General features: G+C 42.3%; 1 protein-coding gene across 2 annotated transcripts in view; it reads left to right on the forward strand.

The window, feature by feature from the left end:
• Positions 1-1,497: 1,497 nt before the first annotated feature.
• Positions 1,498-25,260, forward strand: part of GTF2A1 (general transcription factor IIA subunit 1) — a 29,222-nt gene continuing 5,459 nt past the window's right edge. The window contains exons 1-8 of one of the 2 annotated variants that reach the window (XM_063331330.1): positions 1,498-1,603; positions 9,463-9,564; positions 11,267-11,474; positions 13,981-14,045; positions 16,210-16,285; positions 18,096-18,229; positions 19,090-19,410; positions 22,188-22,277. In XM_063331330.1, the coding sequence (XP_063187400.1) occupies positions 9,550-9,564; positions 11,267-11,474; positions 13,981-14,045; positions 16,210-16,285; positions 18,096-18,229; positions 19,090-19,410; positions 22,188-22,277 (909 nt within the window). In that variant the 5' untranslated portion in view covers positions 1,498-1,603; positions 9,463-9,549. Of the gene's footprint in view, positions 1,604-1,684; positions 2,017-9,462; positions 9,565-11,266; positions 11,475-13,980; positions 14,046-16,209; positions 16,286-18,095; positions 18,230-19,089; positions 19,411-22,187; positions 22,278-25,260 lie in introns of those variants that run through there. The other variant, XM_063331329.1, reaches the window with a different exon arrangement.

Below are 25,260 nucleotides of genomic sequence, written 5' to 3' on the forward strand. Positions count from 1 at the left end.
GCTATCCAGTGCCTCATGTCAAAAAGATGAAGAATATGAATGGCAATCTGATTCCTTCTTGGTGGTCTGCCAATCACGTCAGCAGCTTCACTTCACAGCGAAGTACAAACTCTCTGCGAGAGATTACTACCTTTTCATGGGAGGCATCGGAAATCAAGTGACACTGGCAGCTCAATGGATCCCCACAGTTCATTCATCAGACCGTGCATTATGACTTCTGAGGGCACAGACCCCCTCCAGTCCTGTTGGCTGTGCTATGCAGGCAGAACACGCCAGCCATAAGGTAGAGTTTGGCAGCTGAGAATGGTAAAACTTTGTAAACTATGCTATTTTTCAGCCGGGGCTCCAGCAGTATGCACGGTGAACAGTGACTTCACCAGCTGGCCCACTGTAAACCAGTTGTGTCCCTATTCAAAGGGTGCACTGCAGAAGGGAAGGTGGTGTTCATTACTGTAGAAATGAAGGATTTAGGGGAATGAGAGGGGAAGGTCTCCTGTACCCACTAACAAACTCCTTCCCGCCAAAAGACACCAGACAGGAGCTGCTGAATTTGTTACTTGGGCTAGTTAATAGGACTTCAGGCTGAAGGCAACCTAACAGATGTAGTCTGCACCACAGTATTTGCTGAAGAGATGTAACCCATTACACCTTGCGTATGCCGAGTCTGAATTCAATGTTCTTTTTCACTTACGCTTGAGTGGGACTCGCACAGGTGACTTAATGGTGGAGATCTAAAAGGGATGAGCGTGATACAGAAGTTGTGCTAAGAAGGACTGAGTGGTGGCGGCAGCGGGGAAGTTAACTTTGATGGAACAGTTCTTGCGGTTGAGAAGATTTTCCTGTGCTATGTGCGTCTCACAGGTTGCCATAGAGAAAGGGGATAAAGAGAGAGAATGGAAAAGGAAGAGCAGGCAATAAACAGGGAAAAATGGAAGTTAAGCCAGCTGGCAGGGCTCTGACAACCTCTTGCACAGCTGGGAGATCCTATTGCCACCGATCCCACGAGGAACTGGTAAAAGCAGCAATGTTGCAAACCGGTGAGCACCTGCGGGCCATAGCGAGACCCCGATGAAGGACATCAGTAGTCTCTTAGATTTTGCTGCCTCCCTGACCACCCCTGGACTCAGTCACCAGCCTAGATGGCGGCAGAGACCCCAGAAGCGCTCCGGTGCCGGCGGCCTATACCAGTGGTCCCTCGGGCCTTTGTTTAACCCCCGGTGAGGGAGGGCACCAGCGCCGGCCGGGCCGGGCAGGGCTCAGGACCCCCTTCCTGCGGGTCGGTTCCTGCCCCTCAGGCGAGCGGCCGCAGTTTTCGATCGCGGGGACCCAGCCGAGGTGCGTTAACGTCTAACGTCTCCCGTCTCCCGAGCCTGGCGCCTGCCACGACCCGGTCCCCGCCCGCCTCCCTCCCTCGCTCCCTCTGAGGCTGCGGCCCCCCTGCGACACCTCGGGGCCGGCCCGTCTCCGGCGGACCCCGCCTCGCGCGCGCCCTGGCGTCACGCGCCGAGAGGGGCGGGGCACCCCCGCCACTTCCGCCTCGGCAGGCCCCGGCTGAAGGTGGCGGGGAGGTGGGGAAGCTGTCGGCGCGGCGACTTCCGCCTCGGTAGGTGTCATGGCGGCGGGGCGGGCGCCTCACGTGACGGTCTCGCGCGCAGCTCTCGCGGTGCCTCGCCGCCCGCCCGCCCCCCCCCTCCCCCCCGCCCGCGTCCCCCGCTCGCCCCGGCCGCTCGCGCAGCTGCTCGGCTCTCGCTATATAAAGGGGCGAAGCGGGCAGAGCGGGCGGCTGGCGGCGGCGGCTGCAGCCCCGGGGCCGGCGAGCGAGGCCGGGCCGAGGCCGCGGGGTGTCTGCCCGTGAGCCGGGGGCTCGGGAGGCGCGGGCTCTGGGGGGACGCAGCCGGGCAGGTTTTATTGTTTTAGGGGCGTACTCACCCCCCCCCACACCCCCCCACCCCACCGCGGTTGGGGGCGTCCCGGGGGGCTCGGGACATGGCGAGCTCGACTAACACAAACCCCGTGGTAAGGACCGGGTCGGGGGGCGAGGGGGGCCCCGGGGGCAGCGCGGGCGGAGGGGGCCGGCGGGGCCCGCCGCCCCCTCCCCCGCACTCCCTTCCCTCCCTCCCGCCGCCCGCCCGGAGCGGTCCCGGCCCCCTCTCCCCGCCGGCGGGAAGGGGCGGCGGGGGAGGGGGGTGGTGGTGGGCGCGGGGCAGCCTCATCCCCCCCGCCGCGGCGGGGAGCCAACTTGTGGCGCCCGGCGCCGGCCGTCCTCGGCGGCGGCGGGGAGAGAGCGGAGCCGGGGGCGGCGGGAGCGGGGGTGGCGGGGCGGCGGCGGCGGGGCGGGCGGCGGAGCCCCCGCGGGAGAAAAGGCCGGGGCCGCGCCGCCGGCCGGGGGTCCGGTGGGGCTGGGAAGGGCTGGCGGGCGTGGGGGGGGGGGCGGGAAGCCGCCCGGGGAAGGGGCGAGAGCCGGGGGAGCGCGGTAGCCGCCGCCCGCCCCGCCGCCGCCGTCCCGGGGCGAGGGGAAGCGGCGCCCGAGCCCGGTTTCGGTTTTGCGGTGTCGGTGGCGGCGAAGCCCGCCCGGGCTCCGCTGGAGCCATTTTATGTTGTTTTATAAGAAGGAGGCGATGGTTGAAAAGCACTTCTCCCAGCCCGGCCGGGCGAGAGCCCTCAACTCCTCTCCGGCGAGCGAGGCAGTATTTATTTAAAAAGAAAAAAAAAAAAAAAAGGAAAAAAAAGAAACCAAACCCCCCAAAACCCCCCTTCTCGTGCTTTCCGCGCCGTGGCGGGTGGCTCGCTGCTGCACTTGTACTCACGGAGGTTTGCAACAAGCAGTCACACGAACCTGCGCGGCCGCCGGGCCCCCCCCGGCCGCCGCTCCGCTCTCCGCTGCCGCTCCGCTCCCCCTTGCGCGCCCCCCGGCCGCGACCCCCGCCCCGAAGTGCTGGAGGAGACAAACCCGGCGTCCCGGCGGCGGCGGGCTCGGCCCCCTTGTTTGTGGCTCTCAGATCCATCATGGCTTCCCCCTGCCTTTCTGCCTGCCTGCTCCTTGTGTTCCTCCTCCCTGCGGCTGCCCTGTTTATATAGAGCTATTGCCGCTCTCTAATATAGACTCTGCTCGGATGGGAAGGTGCTTTCCAGCCCCACGTCACCGCCTCTCCATTTAAACACCACATCAGCCTTTAAATAGGGAGCCAGCCGCCGAGCGCCGGCTGGGAGGTGCATGCCTCGGCGGCGGAGGCTGCCGGCTTCTCCCGCCGATGCCGGCCGGGCTTTCGCCCGGGTTTCCATTCCCTTCTTCCCTTTCTCCTCTTTCCTTCCTCCCCTTCCCTCCCTTCCTTCCCTTCCCTCCGCGCCTGCCGAGCGGCGGTGCTTTCTGCCGGCTCCGGCGGGGGCGTCTCCTAGCCAGTGTAAATGGACTTTTCCTCGCTCTTCTTACCCGTCGCACAAAGACAATTTCTGTTCTCTCCTTCATTTGAAACGGTTTACCTTTTTCTTCCTTTTTTTTTTTTTTTTTTTTTAAAATTTTATTTTTTGTCCCCAGCATCCAGCCTAGCGCACATTCCTGCGCTCCCGTCAACTCTTGTGATTTTTCTGCTGGGTGGGGAGAGTAAGAGTTTGAACAGCCCTTACCCAGTATGTCAAGGAGAGATGTGGTACTTATTTCTATGGTGCTTTGCCAAGGTCTGACTACAGCTGTTGCCCCACAAGTAATGTTAGTGTTAAAGTTTTGTCTACGGGTCATGGGCTGCAGATACTACTCAGTGATTTCTGTGCCTTCCTGGTGACTAAAGCTGCCAGGTGTACTAATATTTTATTACAGGTAGAGTAAAGGTTTTAGCATTTTCATCGATATTTGGTTTAATTACAATATTTGGTATACCGCAGAACAGTAGACAAATGTGAAGCATCCCAGTTTTCCTTTCCAAATCTGAAATTTTACAGACCTGCCTGCCGGTTAGGGTCATGCGATTGCAAAGTAGCATTGTTGCTTTGATATTTTGTCTGGTTTTGTATCAGAAAAATTTAGGAAAGTAGTCAGCCATTACATATGGGACAGTTCGTAGGATGTGTGTTGAGTGTGTATGATCTGAACCTGTTAGTTGCCCTGTTTATAAACTTCTGGCTTTATTTTTTGATTGCAAGAAAAGGATCTATTTCTGTATAGTAAATTAGAGGTTTTGCTTCTGTTTTTCAACCAAGTTAGTACTGAATGGCTATATACGTGTATATATTTTGAATAATACCCAGATTATTCAAAATTCAGACTTACAACTACGTAAATGTCTTTGATTAAACAATTTACTTTTCTCTCAGCTGTACTTCTGCACTGGTGTAACTTCTGTAAAGTTCTCTTGGAAGGTGTCTGTCTTTGACCATTGCATTTGGGATAGCAAAAGCCAAGCTTAGAATAAGCCTGCTTCAAATAGGTATGCTTTAGGCTCATTTTCGATTAAGTAGTAAAACCTTGCAATAGTGCGTGGTCAACTTTGTCAAATTTAGGTCTTGTTCGATACCAAAGATCGCGCTGCTTACCCTAGGGTTACCAAAGATGAATAGGAACGTTTTGAAATATGGCAACCAGGGGATAACTTTAGGAAGCTAGTCTTTGAGCCTAATGTGTCAACAGTATCACGTCAGCATCCGATCAAATCTGAATTGCTAGAAATCTGTTCTTCCTAATAAAGGACAAATACAAGACAATAACAGTTACATGCAGTGTAAGATTTTGTAGGTGACAAAGGTAATTTATTTGTAAAAGTCCACGATGACATAAGAAAAGCTCAAATTTTAATGCTTGCAATGTAGATTATGTGTTACTTCTTTTTACACACATCTTTGATGTAATCGTGACTAAACCCAGTTACCTTTACAATGTGCTCTTCCAGCTGTCCTATAGCTAGCTCCCAGCTGTAACTGCACAGACAGGAGAAAGATTAGCGATGTTTCAGGAATAACTGCAGAAGCAACCAGGGACAAACCGCTGTCAAATGCGCAAAGCGTGCCGCGGTGTATCTCTCCATAATGTGTTGGTTATTGAAAACCCAAACTGCTGAAATCGCAAGTGTTGTGATAATAATTACGAAGAGATGCAGTTTTTGTACCCTTGAAGCTGAAGGAATGTAGGAAGTGTAAGCCCCCGAAGGCATGTGGCATGTCTTAAAATAGCTTGCTGGTTGCTCCTTGGATTTGGAGTGTGTGTGCATGTGTAGCAGTCTCACCATACTCGGAGTTTTCTTTACGAGATGCACAGAGAAAGTGAAATATAATTGTTTCCTTATGTTCCCGGAGGGGGAAGCACTAGATTTCAAATCTTTTCTGTGTGTTTGTGGTTGTATCTAATAAATCAGGAATTTTAATTGTTGTCTTTAATCTGTAGTAAGTGTTTGGAATAGTGTTTATTGAAGAGTGAGTTGAGTATTTTGCTCTTAAAAGAGCTTGAAGTTTACAGCAATGTAGTCTTTATGAGGGAGGCACTTTAATATAAACCAGATGAAAGCATGATTATTTTAATAGCAATCTTTAAAGTTTACATTATGTTCTCATTGCTTTCTCTGAATGTGGAAATTTATTGGAAAGCTTAACTCACCTGCTGTCCCATCTTTAGATTTGTTCAGTAATTGTATTCCCATGTTTATTTTTTGAGTTAGCAGTGTATGAAAATAGTTTTGTCGTTCAACTCCTGAGCCTTAGGTGGTTTGTATAAACAGCTTGAGCATTGTATAAATAATGCTTAAAGCCAACGCTTAGTGTATATCTGAAACAATGCAGCGTACTTCCTTTTAAAGACCAGGGCTTAAGGTTGTTTTGTAATTTTACTTGCTGGATTTGCCTCTGTGGAGGTAGAAAAAGAGCGTTGTGTGAAATTCTTCAAAATTCTGTTATGGATGGCTCTTGAAGGCCTTGCTGCTGCCTCTGCGGAAGGGCTTGCATCCACCTGGGCTGCATGTTCAGTAGGAGCATGCACAAGAGAAAGTTTTCAACCGGACAGGATTTTTCTGGGTAGCACGTAAACATGTATAGGTAAAATCAGACACTGTTTCACTATAAGCATGCGGCTATTATTTTCTCTGTTCCCTTCCTTCTAACCATGCAGCCACGAGTCTGTCATATATATTGCGATACTGCGTGATGAGAACGGCCTCCAAAAATTCTGACCCATCTTAAGACCCAGTGCAGAGAGATAACGAGCACGTACAAATTGCTCGTGTGTTCGTTAACCCAGATTGCACTAGGCTTACTGTGCGCCCCTGTGGTGCTGCCGCCTTTTGGGGGAGGCTTTGCCGCTTGCTTGGGCTGTTGAGAGTTACGTAGAAGGACACTGTGTCACTGGCAGAGGGGACATCTGTGCTCCTAACCTGCCTCTCTGCTCTCTTGCTGAACTAATGCTGGAAACTAGAAACCAGCATCCTGGGCTCTGAAATTGTTTTTTCCCTTACTACACCTGGGGAAAAAAGGAAATGTTCCCAAGCAGACTGTTGGGCTGTAGGGTCAGTTTGTTGTATATCTGACTGTTGATATTTTTTTCCTAGGGCTTTATAGCCTGAGGGAGCTTTGTAGATAAACCTTACACAAATTGCCTGGCTATGGAGATAGGCGGTGGTAACTGCTGGTGTAAATTCTTGAGGCCTGTTTGTGTAAAATCTGTTTTATTAGGAAAGCGGGCCTAATAGGTGATTTAAGGAGAGGAGGATTTAAGGAGAAAATGCAGTCTCTATCTATCCTGCAGGAATTTTGATTGTGATTTCAAACCTAGAGGTAGTTCTCTTGACTTAAGTAAAGTAACTCACATGTCTGAGGTTAAGCATGTTTATTTGCAGAATGTGGTTTTGGCATCAAGAAACAGATACTTTTAATACAATAAGGAACAATATATGGAATACGTTAGGTAGCATTTCTGTGCTAGTTGAATCATATAAGCTTTATGCAATTTGTTTAATTATAGAAATAATAGGACTTAATAACATTAAGTAGAACGTCTTTTTGCATCTGCTATGAATTAAATCTAAGTGGGAAAATAATCCTGTTAACGATGCTTGGTATTTCTAAGTTGCTCACTACGCAGATGTAAAATCCTAGGGCTCAAGAGTAGTCTGGCTTGAGAGTCTGTTTCAGACATCTCTATAAGCGCAGTTAATGCTGTACTTGAAGCTGGATATGTGAGTATCCAGTATTATTTTGAAAGAAAAAAAGCTGCTATGTTTTGTTTCTTTTGGAGAAGTTAAGTTTTGGATATAGGTGCTGTAAAGGTAGTTTTCAAGGATGGCGAACTTACCCTGTTACTTGAGGCCAGAAATTTTTTTGAGACACAAGTATCTAGAGGATGAATTCTAACACTTCAGCTACTTGATTTGCAGTAGCATGATTTAAAGCTGAAAAGTGGCAAAATGAGGAAATGTACAATGAAGAAAAAAATAGAGTGCAGAAAGCATGCCGTTTGCCAAGAGAGTGATGTGTGGTCAGTAACAGAGTGGTATGTTGGGTTTTGTTGTTGTTTTTATTGTTTTTATTTTATTTTTACCCCCCCACCACCACCTTTTTGTGTGTTTGTTTGTTGGTTGTTCTTGTAAGAAAATCACTTGAGTATGCCCCAGTGCAGCGTTTGTTTTAAACACTAAGGCCATGAGACTGCTTAGGTCTTAGTTCCAGGCTTCCAAATAGTTTCTTTCCTCCCCTTGTGATATCAGTGCAGTTTTTAAAGTTGTTTTGTTTTTAAACATTTAAAAGCAAAGATGCTCAATTTCTTTTTGTGCTTATTGGCCATTCAGCTTTTTCCTGGGCTAGTAGATCACATGCTGCTATTCCCCCTTCGTTATTCCGTAAAGTAGGTGTAACGGTTCTGTAACATGTGCACAACGTAATCTTTAGCATATCTGTAGCAAATTCAACACTTCTGGGATGCATTAAGCAATTGCGTATGCGTAAAAGAAGTATTTCAAGTGTGTGTAGTAAATTGAAGTAGTTCCAGCACTGCTGGACTAACTGCATGTGTTTGGTGCAGGTTTTCTGCATGTGTGTTGGAGGCACAGCCGTCCTGGGGTGCCAAACCCACTGCATGAGTACAGAATGATTGTTTTGCATATATTCAACATACGTGATGCGTATGGCCTCATTTGGCATTTATTGCTTAAGGAAGTTAGGGAATGGGGTAGAGGATGATGGCAGCTTACAGAAAGTTGTAGCTACTTTCAGATCAGTTTAAAAATTGTCTACATTTTTAATGGTCTATGAGGAACAGCCTTGGTCCATGAAGTGTATGTGGTTCACAGGCTGCAGATTGATCAACCCTAATTTAGAGCTCGTAGTATTACCTTGCGATTAGATAGCACAGATACTTAAACCCAACCAAAATATTGTTGAGGTTTATGTATGTAGAGAGGCCTAAGCTGTGCAGCATGTGCATGGTACTGTTGTCCTGTGGTGCTTTAATTGATAAAATAAAGTATTTATAGTCTCTTTTTAAAATTGCACCTGCATTTTAAAATTCACAAAATGGTTGAGGTTGGAAGGGACCTCTGGTGGTCATCCAGGCTGGATGAGGCTTTGAGCAGCCTGGGCTAGTGGGAGGTGTCCCTGCCCATTGCAGGGGGGTTGGAACTAGATGATCTTTAAGGTCCCTTCCAACTCTAACCATTCTGTGATTCTATGATCTTGCAACCCCCCCTTGCACAAGCAGGGCCACCGGGAGCCGGTTGCCCAGGATCAAGTCCAGACGGCTTTTGAGTATCTCCAGGGATGGAGACTCCACAGCTGCTTCTGGCAACCTAAAGTGAATTGACGATTCACTTTATCATTGACAGTTTAGGCATGAAATCAGCATAATAGAGTAATAATGTATTTGTAGTATTTCCCCCTGAAAAATTTCTAATGTAAAAACATAAGTACTGATTGAAAGCAGAAGTCTGTCTAGCCTAATATCCTGTCTTCTATAGTTTCTGTAAACAGATGTGTAAGGAAGAGCAAGACATTCACATGAATGCTTCCAGTTTTCTGAGCCTTCAACGTTTTTCAGCTCAAGATCATTCTGAGACGTATTTGGTTCCTGTTGAACTAGCAAACACTAACAAGTTTCTTGTCTCTGTGTTTATCTAATATCCTTTTGAACTTCTAATGTTCTTCGACATGAATACTTTGCACGCATGCAAGTATTTTTGCATATTCAGTATGTACATTGGCAAGCAGGAAACAAATTTACTGAATGGAAAACAATCTCCTGTGTTTTGTACTACACTCGTGGTTTGAAAACTCTTGTGCCGTAGTTATGTCACAGAAGATAGTGAACAATCCCTTCCCTTTTTACCTCATTTGAGCTGATTTATACCTCTTTGGATATTGTAGTCACTTGGAAATATGCAGTGTATTCTGTAATCCATTTTTCAGCGTTTTTTTTGTAGGGGGAAATCTTACTTTAACGTTAAAGCAATTAATTTATTTCAGAACAATGCTGACTAGTTACTTCTTTTTTTAAAGCCTAAATTGTACAGGTCTGTAATTGAAGATGTCATCAATGATGTCAGAGAAGTTTTTCTGGATGAAGGAGTGGATGAACAAGTTCTTATGGAACTCAAAACAGTAAGTTGCAACTTAAAAGGTCATTCTATTTTAATAGGCCAATACAGCAATTGGTTTTTGGATCTGCTTACTGTTGTACACAGTAAAAATACTAATTTTTAGTTAGCTAAGCATTGTAGTATTCTGCTTATCTGTAGCCCCATATCATTTGAATTACACTGCTGTATAGAGAGATCTGCTTACCTTGTTTACTTTCCCTAACTTGGCATGTCAGACTGGACATAAACTGTAACGGCGGGCATCCAAATTCATGGTGTTATTTCAGTCTCCGACACATTATATCTTTAAAAAGAAAGGAGAGAATATATTTATTTTAGAGGCAGACAATTCTTGAGGTTTCTCTCCAGGAAAAACAAAACACCTGCTCTGCTTGATGTTTTTGTCTTTCTGAAGAAGAGGAGTTGCATTGTCAGGTTTTTGCGTGTATGGTTTGTGGGGTGCAGAAGTATTGTTTTTGGGGGGTGGTACATAATGGCACTGTGTGCATCCCACTTTTCTGAAGCTCTCCGGTTCAGAATTGTTTTACATACAGTGGGTTTGAACTGTTACCAAGGATCCAAAAGAACGGCAGGATGTTGACCTGAGCTCTAATGGGTTTCCTGTGGCTTGCTTCAAATTCTTCCTGAGTAAAAGAAGCTCTCAAAAGGAAAGAGAAAAGGCAGGGGAAAAAAAAATAAAAGGAAAGTAGGTGCCTGCTTATTTCAGCTGTTGAATGGGGACTTCTTCAGAAAGTGGGATGTCCCATACTCTCAATATATTTAAAGTATTAAAAAAATAGATGGAGTGGGAAAGGAATTTTGAGTTTGGCTACTCAGAAACAGGTGAAGACCTTTTTCCATGAAACCATGACCTGCCTTGGTGGAAATGGAGTGAGTGCTATAAGAAAAGCACACTGGTGTTTGTGTCACAGTAGTGTTCTGCAAATGATGTCAGGAAAAAATTGAATGAGGACAGAGACAAGAAGGGAAACAAAGTATTGAAGAGGAAGGCTCAGGGAGCCCTAAGCAGGATTTGAAATCAGGAGTCCTGGGTGCCTGTGGTCTTTTTGACTCATGTATTACGAAATACTTGCATTGCTTTCTGCAAGAGCTGCTTTTGTTTGCATCAGTGGCTTTTCGTGGATGAGATGTCATCAAGAACTGAGGGTCTGGAGAGCTGAATTTGATATTGTGGTAGAAACTGTGTAAATGCTTGTAAAGAGGCATTATCTTAGGTAAACTGGTAGTTTCTGTTGAAGTGTGTTATGAGGCAGTAGTCTTCAAGCAACTTTTATTGTGGAGTTCCAAGGAGAAATGGGTTGAGGAAAGCTGTAATAAAGAATTATTTTTGTGATTAAAAAGGTAAGAAAGAAAGAAGGTAGAGAAGTGAAAACTTGAAGGCTTATTTAAAGTTAGCAGTTTATCTCTATTCATGCTTCTATTAGGGTTGTTATGAATCTTCCACGCTGGAAGAAAGAAAGAATGTTAAAGCTTAAGCTTGGACTGACAATTCTTAAGGGATATTTAATTCCTCCTCTTAAAACATTACCTCTGTGGAGTTAGCTCTTCAAGTCTGTATTTGCCTAAAGGCTTTTTTGGCTAAGTAGACTGCACAAGATAAACGGTGAAAACAAATTAGATTTTGGAGTGCTGTCTTTATACTGTTACAAATCCTGTTGAGTAAAAATCGTACACAGAGATTTTTCTTTCCTTTTCCAAACTAGCTGTGGGAGAACAAGCTGATGCAGTCCAAGGCTGTAGATGGCTTCCATTCAGAAGAGCAGCAGCTTTTGTTGCAGGTGCAACAGCAGCAACAGCAGCAGCAGCAACAGCAGCATCATCACCACCACCATCACACACAACCTCAGCCGCAGCAGACTGTGCAGCAGCAGTCTCAGCCACAACAGGTCCTTATTCCAGCGTCTCAGCAAGGTCAGACTTACTCTCTAATACCTCTGCCAAAAGACTCAAGTTAGACCAACTCCTTAGCATATTCTAAATCTAGGGCAGGATGTTTATCTGATGGATAACTTTTTGTCTTTATGTTAAACTTCGTATCCACTGGCCTCTATTTAATGGGTCAAGAGAGCTGTCTTGGCGAGAAATATCTCGGTATTTGTGTTAGTCATATTCTTCAGAAGATTTTTGGAAAGGCAGAATCCTTCTCTTGGTCTTCTACATCTCTTATGTTTTCAGAATACGTGACTTTCAGATTCTGTCAGAAATCCATTAGCAGCTGTGTAATTTCAAGCCACTATACATGTCCAGTTCGCAATTTAGTCACGACGTAGTAAGGTCATTAGGAGCAAATTCATTTAAAAAATACATTCTTGTTTAGAATAAGTAGATGCTATATACAAGTGAAAAATACTTGTATAACAGTCTATGTAGGAGATGGTTGCTCATCTTAGAATAGGTTTCAAATGAAAAGCGTAATGGCTGGCTATTTTCGTGGTCTTAAAAGGTTGCACACTGCGTAGGTGGGGATGTTCAAGGTATGTTTAGCTAGCCGTAACAGTAGCGTTTCTTGTAATAATTGTCTCGTGTACTCTCCATTAATAATTTAAGGGAAGCATTTTCACCAGTTACAATTTAATTTGAAAACTAAGATAAATACCGGTGGATTTTACTGCGTATATGCTGTGTAAACAAATCTGCCACCTGTGAGATGCTTGAGTTGAGCTTTCAGTGTGCTATTAAAATTGTGGCATAAAATATTTATCTGTGGGTAGTCAGTCACAGACTTCAGTCTTTTTATTAGATTTCATGGATGGCAACCTATATTGTCAGAGGCACAAAAGATAGCTATGAGTTCTCCTCTGCCCCCCAGAAAAGCCCCAAAACCCAACCACTATATATTCAAAACAGGAGAGAACTAGTGTGACTAGAACCTGTTGTTGGCGCTTTTTTCCTTCATGTGGATTTTCGGTGTTCTGTTTTGTTTTTTTCTTCTTATAGTACTATTTGTATTCTGGCTGGACATAAATGAGTTTTGATTGTTGGGATTAAACTTGTTTTGAGATTAAGACCCCCAAATACATATGGCTTCAAATGATCCAGGTGTCTCAGCTGAAGTTAGTGAGCAGAACCTGGAGATTCTACTCACCAAGACCCCTAGTGGCTCCTTAGCTGAATAGCTATGACTCTGCTGACCAGGTTTCCCTCCACTAATATGGAGGTCCCCGTCCCGCTGTTTGTGCTTTTGGATAGAATAAGATCCTGCCTCTAGTAATACACTTAAAACTGTTTTATTGTTTCCCAGTGTTGTGGCTTATGACAAAATGACAATGTAGAGGCTAAATGAAATTAGGATATCAAAGCACTTTAATCACGGACATGCAGTTTTATCAATTGCTTGACTTAGCTGTTCCATAGAGGAGATGGTGTAGTACTTCTTTGCATGACCTCGTGCGGTCCCAGGGGGAGATCAGGATGATAGGCATGGCGACTCCTGCTGTCCTGTGTGTGGTCCTGGCACAGAGTCATGAGATTTCCTTGGGTTCTTTTGACAAAATTGTAGGAGTTGGTAGGGGCTTTCGGAGATCGTCTTGTCCAACCCCCCTGCCAAAACAGGTTCACTTAGAGCAGCACCTTTTGCCCTCCCTGGGTTCCTTGAAAGTTGGAGCCATCAGGTTGTGGGGCTTCCCTCCCCAGAATCTTCTCCAGAAACTCTCAGTTATCCCCAGTGTTCTTTAAATGTTCTTGGTTATAGGATTGGATGGAGACTACCTTGTTGATGATTAGTTTGTTCGCATTGCTCTGTCACTTTTCAACTTGCTGTCACTGATATTAGCACTGGCAGCCTGTGTGTTCCATAGACTTGGTCACTTTTGCACTTCTAGGTGATCAACAGATGGATTGCATAGTTTAGCACACCAAAACTATTTTGTTGTTTGGGACAGGTAGTTGATCATATTTCATCTGCTTCTGCTACACTAGAAAGACAGTGAAGAGCCTGAGCTTATGCTAACAGCTATGCTAGCTAGACCTAACTGAAGCTAACTGCTGCATCCTGTTAACGTACTCTTCATCTTGCAACAATCCTTGTTTAAGTCTGTTTTAAGAGTTAACAGCTGTCAATTGATGTTTTTGGAGAACTCAGATATGGGACATCGGCAAGTTTATCAACATTTCACTAAAACCTCTAATTTCAGAAATATGTTTTAAGTCTTTCTTTACCTAGGGTCAGAATAGATAACCAAAGCCCTTGAAATGAGATCTGTAACACCAAAATACCCATATTGCCTTTCAGAGTTGCTCTTCTGTATTGTCTCGAGAGTAAAACTTAATAAGATCAGAGACTGCTTAGTAGCTGGTTTTGTTATGAAGCTCAGCTGATGTTTGGGTGACGTTCTTTCTGTTATTCTGGCTTGGACGTTAGCTTTGGGCAGACTGTAGTTTTCATGAAATGCTTTTTTTTGTTTTGTTTTGTTTCTAGCACCTCAGCAGCAGGTTATTGTGCCAGATTCCAAGCTGATACCGCACATGAATGCATCAGGCATGGTAAGAAAAGCAGAAATTTATACATGCATGCGCTGTCATTATGTAAGTTGTTTTGATTAAATAGTAAACACAAATGTGGTATTGGTCTGCTTAACAGTAATTTAGGACACACTGGTAAAGCTGTCTGCCATATTTCTGAGTTTTGCTGCTCTGCTGCCAATCTAGGAACAGTAATCCAGGACTTCAGTTTCGATGACAAATGTAGGACTTACCTTGATCCTCTGCTTTAAGTGTATGTAACCAAAACTTATGTTAATCAGAAATTGGCGTACTGTTGGTATGGATCTGCATGATGAGGTGCTCGTCGTATACGAACACAACACTATTAACTGATGCAAGTGTATTGTATTTGCTAGATGTGGGGAAAAAATATTAACTACACTGAGACTTAAGCTCAAATGAGAGTTTATTTAGCAATTCACATCGATCTTTTCTGGTCACATTATTTTGATTCTCTGATTTTGTAATAGCATATAAAACTGAGTCATTTACCCTTTTCTTGCAGTGTTTTATCTCTAGAGGTTAATTTTGGTTATCTTACCTTGCTTTAAATGCCCTGGCTTAATATAAAAAAAAATAAAAATATTGCTTGCATAGCAATGAAAACAACAGCAAATACAAGTTAAATATGTGTATTAAGACCAGAATTCATTACATTCTTACCACTTTCACAGTAAAAGCACATGAAACAAAATTTCATGATTAGTCAAAGCTGCAGCAGCTTGGTTAGCCTTCACTTCTCCATTACTGGCTGACCTTATTATAGAAAAGAGCCTGAACTTTGTTACTCGAAGAGCGTCATTTACCCAGAGGCTGAGAGCACATTAACATCTACCTCTTTCTTACATGTTTTACAACAATTTCAGTGTGATTTGTAGCTTCCCAAGTCCAACAGTTAGAGGTTTTCTTTTTTTTCTTTCTCATTCAGTTAGATCGTGTTGATGGGTGTTGCAAAAATGAGTATGCCATGCTTTTAAAACTGCTGCCATCAAAATACAGACGAATTGTATACTGCAAAAGACTACTGTTCAGTAAATAGTTACAGAATTGATTTGGAATTATTGTGTGTGTTTAGCAGAAACATTTAAGTTGGTATTAAAGAATGGATCTGACAGACCTTGAATATCTCTGAAGGCAGAGAGTAATGAGAGTTTATTCATCTGCCTTTCTCTGGGATGTGAGGATGCAGATGCACACTTTCAGTTTTGTTTGGTGATCTCTTAATTTTGGCAGTCGTAACTACTGTATTGACCAGCCAGTACGGGGAGATAATATTTCTTACAAACAGGAAGTATACACTTTATTCAGTAATAAAGTTTAAATCCTTTCAGTAGCAAAGACTAATTGACCATGCTTCCTTTATAACGGGGAAGGGGAGGCTTTTCCATAGGCAGCTGAAGTTAGACCCTTGAAATGGAGAGGCCTCTGGTGAAGTCCATCTCCCTCTGCGAGTTAAGGACTTAATGCAGGTTTTTGTGTGTGGAGCTCCCATAATTGCATTGGAATTCAGTCTTGTAAGTTCAAATCATTACTCATTTGGGAGTCTTTGGCTTTCTCTTCTAACCAGCAGCTGTCTTGAGAGAAAAAATTAGTCATTCTGTGAACAGTCAGTACACTGTATGTGTATATTCTCTCAAAAGAGCTGTGTTACGCAGGACTTGAAATGCAAATCATTTACAGAATGAAGAAAAGTGCAAACCTGATTACTACTCCTTGTGAAAACAAGACAGGCAAAGATGATCATTGCTTCAGTACCTTATGTTTCTTCAGATTTGTAGGCCCATATCTTTAGCTGCTTTGATGAAGTGTAAGTAAAATTGCCACATGAGCAATGCAGTGTTGTACCCTATTAGGGGCTCAGCAGAGAAGGCAGAGGGAAAAAAAATCTGCTGAGCTTGCAGATAATCCAAGAAGCCATGTGGAGCTGGGCTAAAGTGTGATGGTCAGTGATCGTTGCTTCAGTCTTCTTCCTATTAAGGGGGAAGGAAAATGATTTTTATATGTAGTATAATGTACAGTTGATAAATGCCTGCATATTAATAGCTGCAGAAACGCGTGCAAACGTTGTGAACAGCAATAAAAAGGTAAATGTTTTCAGGCAGTATGTTGTGAGATGAAGCACTGGCAATAACGTCTGTGGTTAAAAAGCTTTCTTGTGTTTCAGAGTGCCGCAGCCACTGCAGCTACATTGGCTCTCCCTGCTGGCGTTACTCCTGTTCAGCAGATACTTACAAATTCAGGTAACTGTCTTAACATTGAGATCAAGCAATGGTTTTGAAGGTGCTTGGGAGGGAGAAATTCTGGTTTTTTTTCTCCCTGCTATATATTGGTAAAAAGCAAAACCTGGGAATCCACCCTTACAAGGCAGTGCAATGCCTTTGCTAGACTCCTGGACTCCTTTGCCCACTGGCTTGCTCATCTTACAAACCTTGTGGTCCTGACCCATCACTGGTGTGGGTAACTTCTGTGCAAGTTTTCCTCACCTCTTAAGAAGCGCATGAAGCGAGACGACAGACGTTGCTGTCTTTCCACTTTGCCTGTTTCTGAGCTTTGTGATGCATGACTGGAGCACAGATACTAGACTAGTTATAAAAGAGCGGGATTGCTTCATCTGTGACTTCAGATGAGGAATGGCTGAAGGTTTCTTGTACCGGCTAAGCACACACAGTGGAATTTCTAATTTTGCTGGCAATGCTAATTTTATTGTAGATTTGTCATTTTTAAAGAGTGTCTTGCTCTACATTTAGAATATAATGTTACTTTTGTGAACAGCGTATCTGATGCTTTGTGTACTTTTGTATTATGCTGATTTTAGAAGCTTGATTCTAGATCTCTTCTGCGTGGAGAGTAAAGAAAGATCTGAGAAAGCTCATTTTCTAGAAGTGGTTGCTGCTTTAGCCAGAGTAATTCATCTAGTGTGCTCAAAATCATCCGGGACGTAACCTTCCTGCTTCAGACATTTGAATGTTTAATGGATACGTAGTTGAAAGAAAACTTAAATGTGTAGCTGTTCTAGAAATTCAAATCTTTCAAGTTTTTAAGGACTCACATGTATGTTTGTCATAGTATAGAATAATCTGCAGCTCACACTTGTTACTGTTGTTACGGTCATAATTTTTCTTCTTCAGTTACAAATATTTATAGTATGTTTTCTTAAACAAGGGGCTAGGGTAGTCCCTTCTTTCAGATATGCTTAGTTATTTCAGTAAATAGGGCTTTGCATTTGCTGTGGAGGGAGAACAGGAAATCAAATCAGTCTTTGAGGGAAATGTATGAAGTTCAGGATTATCTAATTTAATTTCTTCTCCATCTTTCTGATTAGAAATGTGAAAAACTAATGGGATATATCTTAGCTCTTGCTTTTCAGAGTTGGAGGCCATCTTCAAAGATGTCCGAGTCTTGGATGTATTTTCTGAAGTGAGGAAAAGTATAAAGGATAATAAAAGAAAATTGAGTACAGGGAACAGAAAGGAGAGGTGGATAATAAGTGTAAGGATAGATTTTTTTCAAAAAGGCAACTGCACAATAATATTGCAAAGAAATTTATGCACAGAAGAATTCCTTGTAATGTGGTAATCGGAGAGAAAAGAATCTGAGGGAAGGACATCATCTGACATGACCCTAGAAATACCACAGTGTTAAGAGTCGATAGAATTTTTGTGGTGTAAATACCTGTAGTCCTGTCTTGGTATATGTTCATCTGTCTTTCTATCTGTAAAATCTATCTTTTGAAACGTGAGGTATGTTCATAAGTGGGAGCTAATATTTAAGATACTGTGCTGCATTAAAGGATTAGACTTTGGCTTGTGTATGTAAATTTATTTTTGGATTGCATACCTCACGATCGTATTTAGATGGTAAACAACCATATTAGTTCTTTGTTTCTGATACAATTGCTTACAGCACAGTATCTTTTCACTGGTGAAAGTGAAATATAGATTCTCTCCTTTAATTGTCATTCGTGTTCTTCGAGGAAACAAGCTTCTAAACTAAGATAATTTTAAAAGTGAATTTCTATATTTGATTAATTTGATATTTATTTTATTACAGGCCAGATCCTCCAAGTAGTTAGAACTGCAAATGGAGCTCAGTATATCATTCAGCCACAGCAGCCAGTTGTTCTACAGCAGCAGGTCATACCACAAATGCAGCCTGGTGGAGTACCAGCACCTGTTATACAGCAGGTAAAGAAAAATTTTAATAGGTACACTTGAAAGAAAAACCATTAGCAGTAATTATTAAACGGGCTTGCATTTTTTGTGAGCAGATTGAGATAGAACACAAAATCAGAATTGGTATATTAAAAAAAAAAAAAAAGTATTAAGTGCTTAATTTTTTTTAATGAACAATTTTGAAATGCCATTTTCAACATCTCTTTTATTCTTGCCAAATTCTGCCTGGCTACCGTTTAAAATTTCTTCTGTGTGTCCCCTCATGACAATTATATTTTGTGCATAAAGCTAGTCTATATCCTTTTAAAGATGTATTTATCAGTTAAAATGATTCTGTCACCTAACGTATAGAAGAAAATACCTGAAACACACACATGCCTCTTTTAGTAGTGAATACAGTATGTTTTATGATTTCTTTTCAGCTACAAGATCAACTGTATGTCCAGACTGTGAAGCGTTTAATTTAGCATTATGTCACAGTTGTGCAGTTTAAGCATGAATAAAAACTTGTAGAGAGTTTAAAGTTAAATGTTTTGTAGGCAAGGTTTAAAAATAATCTTTTACTTGAATTTAAACATTCCTCTGCTGTGATTGGAGCTCAAGTGTGGTGGTAGTGCTCGCATTTTAGAATAGAAAGACAGTAGGTTTTCTTAGATTTAGCAATGCAAAATGCAGAAAAGGAACACCGAGTCGTGAAAGAAGGTACATTATTGAAGATTAAATTAAGTATCTGATACAGGTGGAATATTTGTAACTCTTGTTTCTCCAATTGGTGTAAGTCAGATTGATATGCTTTGATTGTTTTCTGCGAGTAAGTGATGTGGCAGTCTGTTGTGGAAGCAGCCACAGTACTTGCAATGATATTCCATCAGGTTTTGGCTCCTATCCCTGGAGGGATTCCCCAGCAGACAGGAGTGATTATTCAGCCTCAGCAGATCCTGTTTACAGGAAATAAAACACAAGTCATACCTACAACAGTGGCTGCCCCTACACCGGCTCAAGCACAGATTCCTGCAGCTGGTCAGCAGCAACCACAACAACAACAGGCACAACCACAAGCACCGCTCGTTCTCCAAGTTGATGGAGCGGGGGACACATCATCTGAAGAAGAAGAAGACGAGGAAGAAGACTACGATGATGATGAAGAGGAAGACAAAGAAAAAGATGGGGGTGAAGATGGCCAAGTGGAAGAGGTAAACTGAACACTTATTTCGGAAGACTGGAGCATGCTTGTGTTTTGCTTTCAATATTTGAAAAAAAACTATATGCTTCAAATAATATTATGTTCGATAATGTTGAGAGTATAACATTTTATTCTTGTACTTCAAGGTCTTTATTTCCCGTATTGAAGTTGTGTAAACTATGTGTATTAGCAAAGCACCTTGAAGTGCAGCTGGGGAAGTCGGGGGACACAGCAAATAACTGTTAGTTGTCGTGAATGCCCTCTAAAAACTGCAGCAGTAATATTTCTGATGTTATGGAGAGGTCAGCCATGAAATAATGAAACCTTCATAAGCAAACAGAAATAGCCAACTCCACTTGGGACTGAGTTGCATACAAAAGCAAGGCGTTAGGAAGGTTGACAAAAAGGAGAGCATGTATTTAGTTCACCGAGGGGGCCAATAGGTGTGGTCTGACCTGTATCCTACTGACCATTCTGTTGCTTTCTGTTATGTTAGAACAAGCCTGAGAGCTCAAATTTGATTATAAAGCACCTTCTAGAAACACATCTGACCTTGTTTTAATGAAATCGGGAGATAGGAGCCGAGTGGATATTCTTTGTAACTGTTACGGTTTGAAGAACCCACAACAATTTGTTGTCATTTAGACAATTAATTCTCTCACCTGATGATCCCTCTCCACCTGGGAAGGGGAATCAAGGAGGAAAACAAGGAAACCTGAGGGCTGGAGTATAAACAGATCTAATAAAATAATACTAAGTAATTAACGTTAGTAATACTAAAGAACCAATATTGATCCCGATACCAATATAAAATATACAAGGGTTATACTCAGCCAATTCCATCAGCAGGAAGCTGTGCACTCCCAGCAGTGGGCAGCAAATGTCAGACACTGCCAGCGCTGCGGCTTTGGGGGGAGAGGAAGGGCTCAGGGGTCCGGCACTGGGGCAAGAAGTTCTCAGGATGGCAGCCATCAAAGAAGAGAAGAAAATCCTCAGCAAACTTCCTAATTTATATTGAATGTGACACTCATGGTATGAAATAATCCTGTTGGCCAGCTGGGGTCAGGTTCTCGGGTCTCGCTTCTCCTTACCCCCTGCACCTGGCTAGGCTCAAAAATACCGAGACCTTGAAACCCGCATACTGTAGCTGGCTATAAAGTAAATATTTTCACAAATTCAGACACTAGAGTCTTCTAAATATTGCAATTTTCTCAAGTATTAGAAGAGACCTTACTAAAAAGTAAAATTACTAAAAGAGAAGTTAATCTTGGGTCGCTCAAACCAGGACAGTAACTTGCTGCATTCTTAACAGTATGTGTTTAATTTAGACCTTGAATTTTCTTGGGTTTGGACTTGAGCCACCACCAAAAAGCCCCACAAGAATAACAAGGGTGCGGGGGGATACTAATAAGCTAAAAGTGTTATTTCAGGCTCTGACAGGAAACTTGGTACTCCCTAAATCTATCCCAAAAATGCATTTTGAACTGCCAGTTCACTTCCACAGTTCTCTGCACCCTTTGCAGTTATTTTAAGATTCCATTGAAAATGGCAATATGAGGAGCGTACGTAGCATTTCACAGTCTGTATCACCCATGCAGTATATGCAGGTAAAACTTTTAATTTTTGTCAATGATTTAAGTCAGGTTTCTGTAATACATCTACAGTGGTGTCTATCAGTGTTTTTCTGTTACAACTAAAGTTGGGTTTACATCAGTTTTCCTTTATATTGATCAGCATTGGTGTCAGCCATATTAAGTATAAGGTCATCATGCTTAAATATTAAGTGTTCTTTAATAGTGCCTTTATGCTGGCGTTCTTGTGGAAGTTTTTTTATGTGCCAAGACTTTATTATCAGTATGATGGAGATCTCCTGTTATTTTTGCTACTTCTGTTCATCAGCCACTTAATGAGTGGACCATTTCCTTAAAGCTTTTAAAATCACTTAAATATAGTATTACACTGGAAGGAATTAGGACCTCTGGTACACCTTTTTCTTCTCTCACTAGCGTCTCCACTATTTAGCTTATATATTTGGGAAGGTGGAAGGATGAGGATTATACAGAAGACTTCGAAAAAGGTTTTTTGCTTTTATTAGAGGCTATTTTTTAGCTTTTGAAATGTCTGTTATTTACATGAGGTGAAAAAAAAAAAAAAAACAACCCAAATTTCTGCTGGGACAAACTGTTAGCAGAAAGAGGAAAAAATTAAAGTAATTTTTAAGGGACATGAAAATACATTCTAGGTGTAGAGAAGTTATTTTGTATGTATTTATCCACGATCATATCAAAGCACCTTTTTTCCCCTCCATTTCTGCATGTGTTCAGGTCTCTTTCTGTTTGTGGTACATCAAACATGCGTAAATCGTGCAGTTTCTATTTATAATGGCACGTAGGGAGAGGTGTGACTGACATTGCCTGTCCACTGCTTAGATGCTTTAGAAAAATGAAAATCTGCATAATGATTAGGTTTTTGTAAAGACAAATTACAAGCACCAGAACATGTACAGTAAAGGAGCAAGAATGATTGTGGTGACAAAAGGCTACAGTGCCCAGAACCTGGCCTGGACACTGAAGTTCCAGGCTAAAATTGGTAAGGACATCTTCTCAGGATGGAGGGCAGGATGAAAGTGTACCTACATCAGCCCTCTGCTGGAAAGCCTTATATTTCCCACCTGAAATGCATTTTGGGTCCTGTAGTTCAGAGACAGACTGTAGCCTCATGTGAGTAATCAAGGTAAGAGCTCTGATCTTACTAAACAACGTAAATTTTTGCATTTGTTTCTTTCAGGAGCCTCTTAACAGTGAAGATGATGTGAGTGATGAGGAAGGACAAGAACTGTTCGATACGGAAAATGTTGTTGTGTGCCAGTACGATAAGGTAATCTCTATAGAACAGAATGCAAGAATTCTGCATTCTCAGTTCTTCTTCCTGTCAAGTCATAATTATTAAGTAATATCTTTGTGACTGTTAAGTACAGGTAGATCTATAAAGATAATGTGAATGTTAATGTAAGAATTAGCTATTGTTTGTTTTAAAACAGATTTGTGTGACAGGTTTGTACTAAACTTGGTGATGAGTAAAGCTTAGAAAAAAGTGGCTGCATTTTCTTTTTCTTCATCATGTCTTTTTGTGACCTTTAACAAAAGGTCAGGCCTCTGGGCTCAGGGGAAGTGTACTATTGTAATTAAGTTTGTACATTTGCTGGGGCCATGGATGGAAGTAGTAGTCATTATGATTTAGACTTGTGGAAAACTCTTCCTTGGTCACTCAAAATACCTCTTCTTGATGATTCAGTAGTTATCAGAGGAGAAGGTCCTTTCTGTCCTATGCATTCTTTACTGAAATGGCAATGTGGAATGCTTTTGCTTATTTTGCTTTAAATTCTGCTGAACTCTCTTGCCTCCTCTATAATGACTAATTTCTTCTTACACAATTGCCCTGGAATGTGCAAGGATTCATCCATGTCTGAAATTGTTTTAAATGTGTCCAAAGGATATCAGAAACCTTTTTACTGAGGTAGTATGCATAAAGATTATTCAACATGGATTTTTTTTGCCTTTCCTGTGGTAGATTAATTGGACTACGATGAATAAGGACACTTTTTAAAGCAGTAAAAAGCTGTAAGATTGTTGACTAAAAATCCCTCCATTGCGAAGAATGGCTTGGTTAGAAAATCTCCAGTTATGCCCAGATTCTGTTTAGACTTATCGTCAGATCCAACAGAGAATTTAAGATGGAGGAAAGTGGTATCAGCATCTATGTCCCAGCCATCTGTATCCTCCAGACTGTAATACAAAATTGTTCGTTGTGAGGGATCTTGGAATACCAGTCAGAAAAGCTTGTTGGGAGCTGCGAAAGCTGAGCAGCAGAACCACTCTGAAATCCTCGCCCTCTTAAAAGTTAAGCATGTGAACTCAGTAGGGAGCAGCGTCCATCGTTAATCTCTGGTGCCACGTGTGCTGAAAGGGCTTCATCACTTATCAAACAATCATTGTTCAGTTTGTCTCTATAAAATACACAGGATCAGCTCAGTTGTTCTGAGCAGAGTTCTTGCACAGCGTGTCCTGCGTCAGCTGATGGTGGGTGCCTCTGGAACAATAAGAGGAGGGCAAACAGATAGCGATGCTCGTGTCGAGCATTTTACCATCCTTCTGTGAACCGTCTCTTGAGGGAGAGATAGTGGCTTTGTATCAAATGGCCAGCAGCGGATTTTTTACCTTAATTTGTCAGAAATTAATTTGATTATTCTTTTGAGTCCTTGTAAACTTTGTCTTATGACAAGAAGTTTCACAAATGAATTGTGGAGAACTACCTACTTTTTAACCCCTTAGTTTCATATGATACCTCCTAGTTCTTTGTGTAGAAGAGTGTTTCCTCTTTGCTTTCTTGGTGCCTTTTATGATATTGCAGACCATCACAACCCTCCTCAGTCATCTCTTTGAAATCAGAGCTACAGTTTTCTTGGTTGTTAACTTGTCCAGCTGTCCAAACATTTGATTATTCTTACTTTTATTCTCCATATCTGTTTTATTCTTCTGTATCTTATTTGATACAGGTAGATAAGGCTGAGGGAGGATCAGAGATGTTTGTAACACAGGTGAAACTTCAATTTATTAAATGGTGTAGCAGTGTTCTGCAATAGTTCTTGTGTGCTTTTGTTCCCACTGAACACAGAGCTGATGTTCTCATGGAAAAGTGTTAGAACATTGGGATCTCATTCCTGACTTGTAATTCTCAACTCAAACCCATCATTTTTTTCTACCCATGTAAATTGGAATTGTTTATTCCATCATTACTACCTTCGTATACATTGAATGCCACCATTGTTTTATTACACAATGAGTTAGGGCAGTAACATTGTTCTGCAGCTCTTCAGTAACTGTTCTTTTGTATCATTGGTGATGTTTTGTCATTTTCCAGATGATGAGTGAATTCTTAAACCATGCCGATTCCAGCCAGCACAAATCTCTTCTGGAATGATCTCATTTCACTGTAAAAACAGTGTTCTTACCCTTGTTTTCCCATCTGTGTTCAGTTGTTTATTCATGTGAGGACCTTCCTTCTTTCCTCATGGCAGATCGGATACTTCTGATGAGAGATTTTTGTTGAATGCCATTTGGAAGGGCAAGTAGAGTATATAAACTAGGCCTTTCCTTGTTTGTTTATTTGCTGCTGCCACTGACTTTTTAGCTTAAAGTGAGCATGGACCAAACAATAGTACAATAATAGACACAAAAGACCAAACAATAGTACAATAGCCAAACAATAATAGATTGATTGAGCGCTATGGTTGTGTCTGTTCTGGTGCTACTTTACTGTTTGCTTCTACAGCACTAATAGTAGACGATGAGACTTCCTGTCCTTGATGGAAATGGAAAAATTGCAATGGGGTTTCCTTGTTTTTAAGCCTTTTGTAAAATTTTCTTAACTTTTTTTACATCACCTGGGTAGATCTTTATGTTTTATCTGCAAAAGTTTATGATAATCTTTCCTCTTTTGATAGCTTTCCAAAGCTTTCTGAAAGATCTTTGCTTTCTTTGAATATCTTGTTGTCCTGCTGCTTAATTGCACTTGTGATCTTTTGGTCTTTCCGATGCCCTGTTTGATAGGTGGCAGGTATTTATCTGCTCTGTGCTTACAGTGCGTGGTCGTTTGAGGGGTATATTTTTGGTGGGGTTTTTTTTGTTTGTTTGGGTTTTTTTTCTCCAAAATTTACTCTTCTACCTTTAGACCGAATTTTACTCAGTTTCCTTTAGTTTTAAATGAAATATTAGAACATAAATCTAGTTAAACGCTCTTCCAGTGGATTTATTGACTTACTACCCCGGTGAGAGTGTTTGTGTTATATAAATGCTGTTAG

Source organism: Chroicocephalus ridibundus, chromosome 4 (genome assembly GCF_963924245.1).
Source record: "Chroicocephalus ridibundus chromosome 4, bChrRid1.1, whole genome shotgun sequence".
NCBI classification, from domain to species: Eukaryota; Metazoa; Chordata; class Aves; order Charadriiformes; family Laridae; genus Chroicocephalus; species Chroicocephalus ridibundus.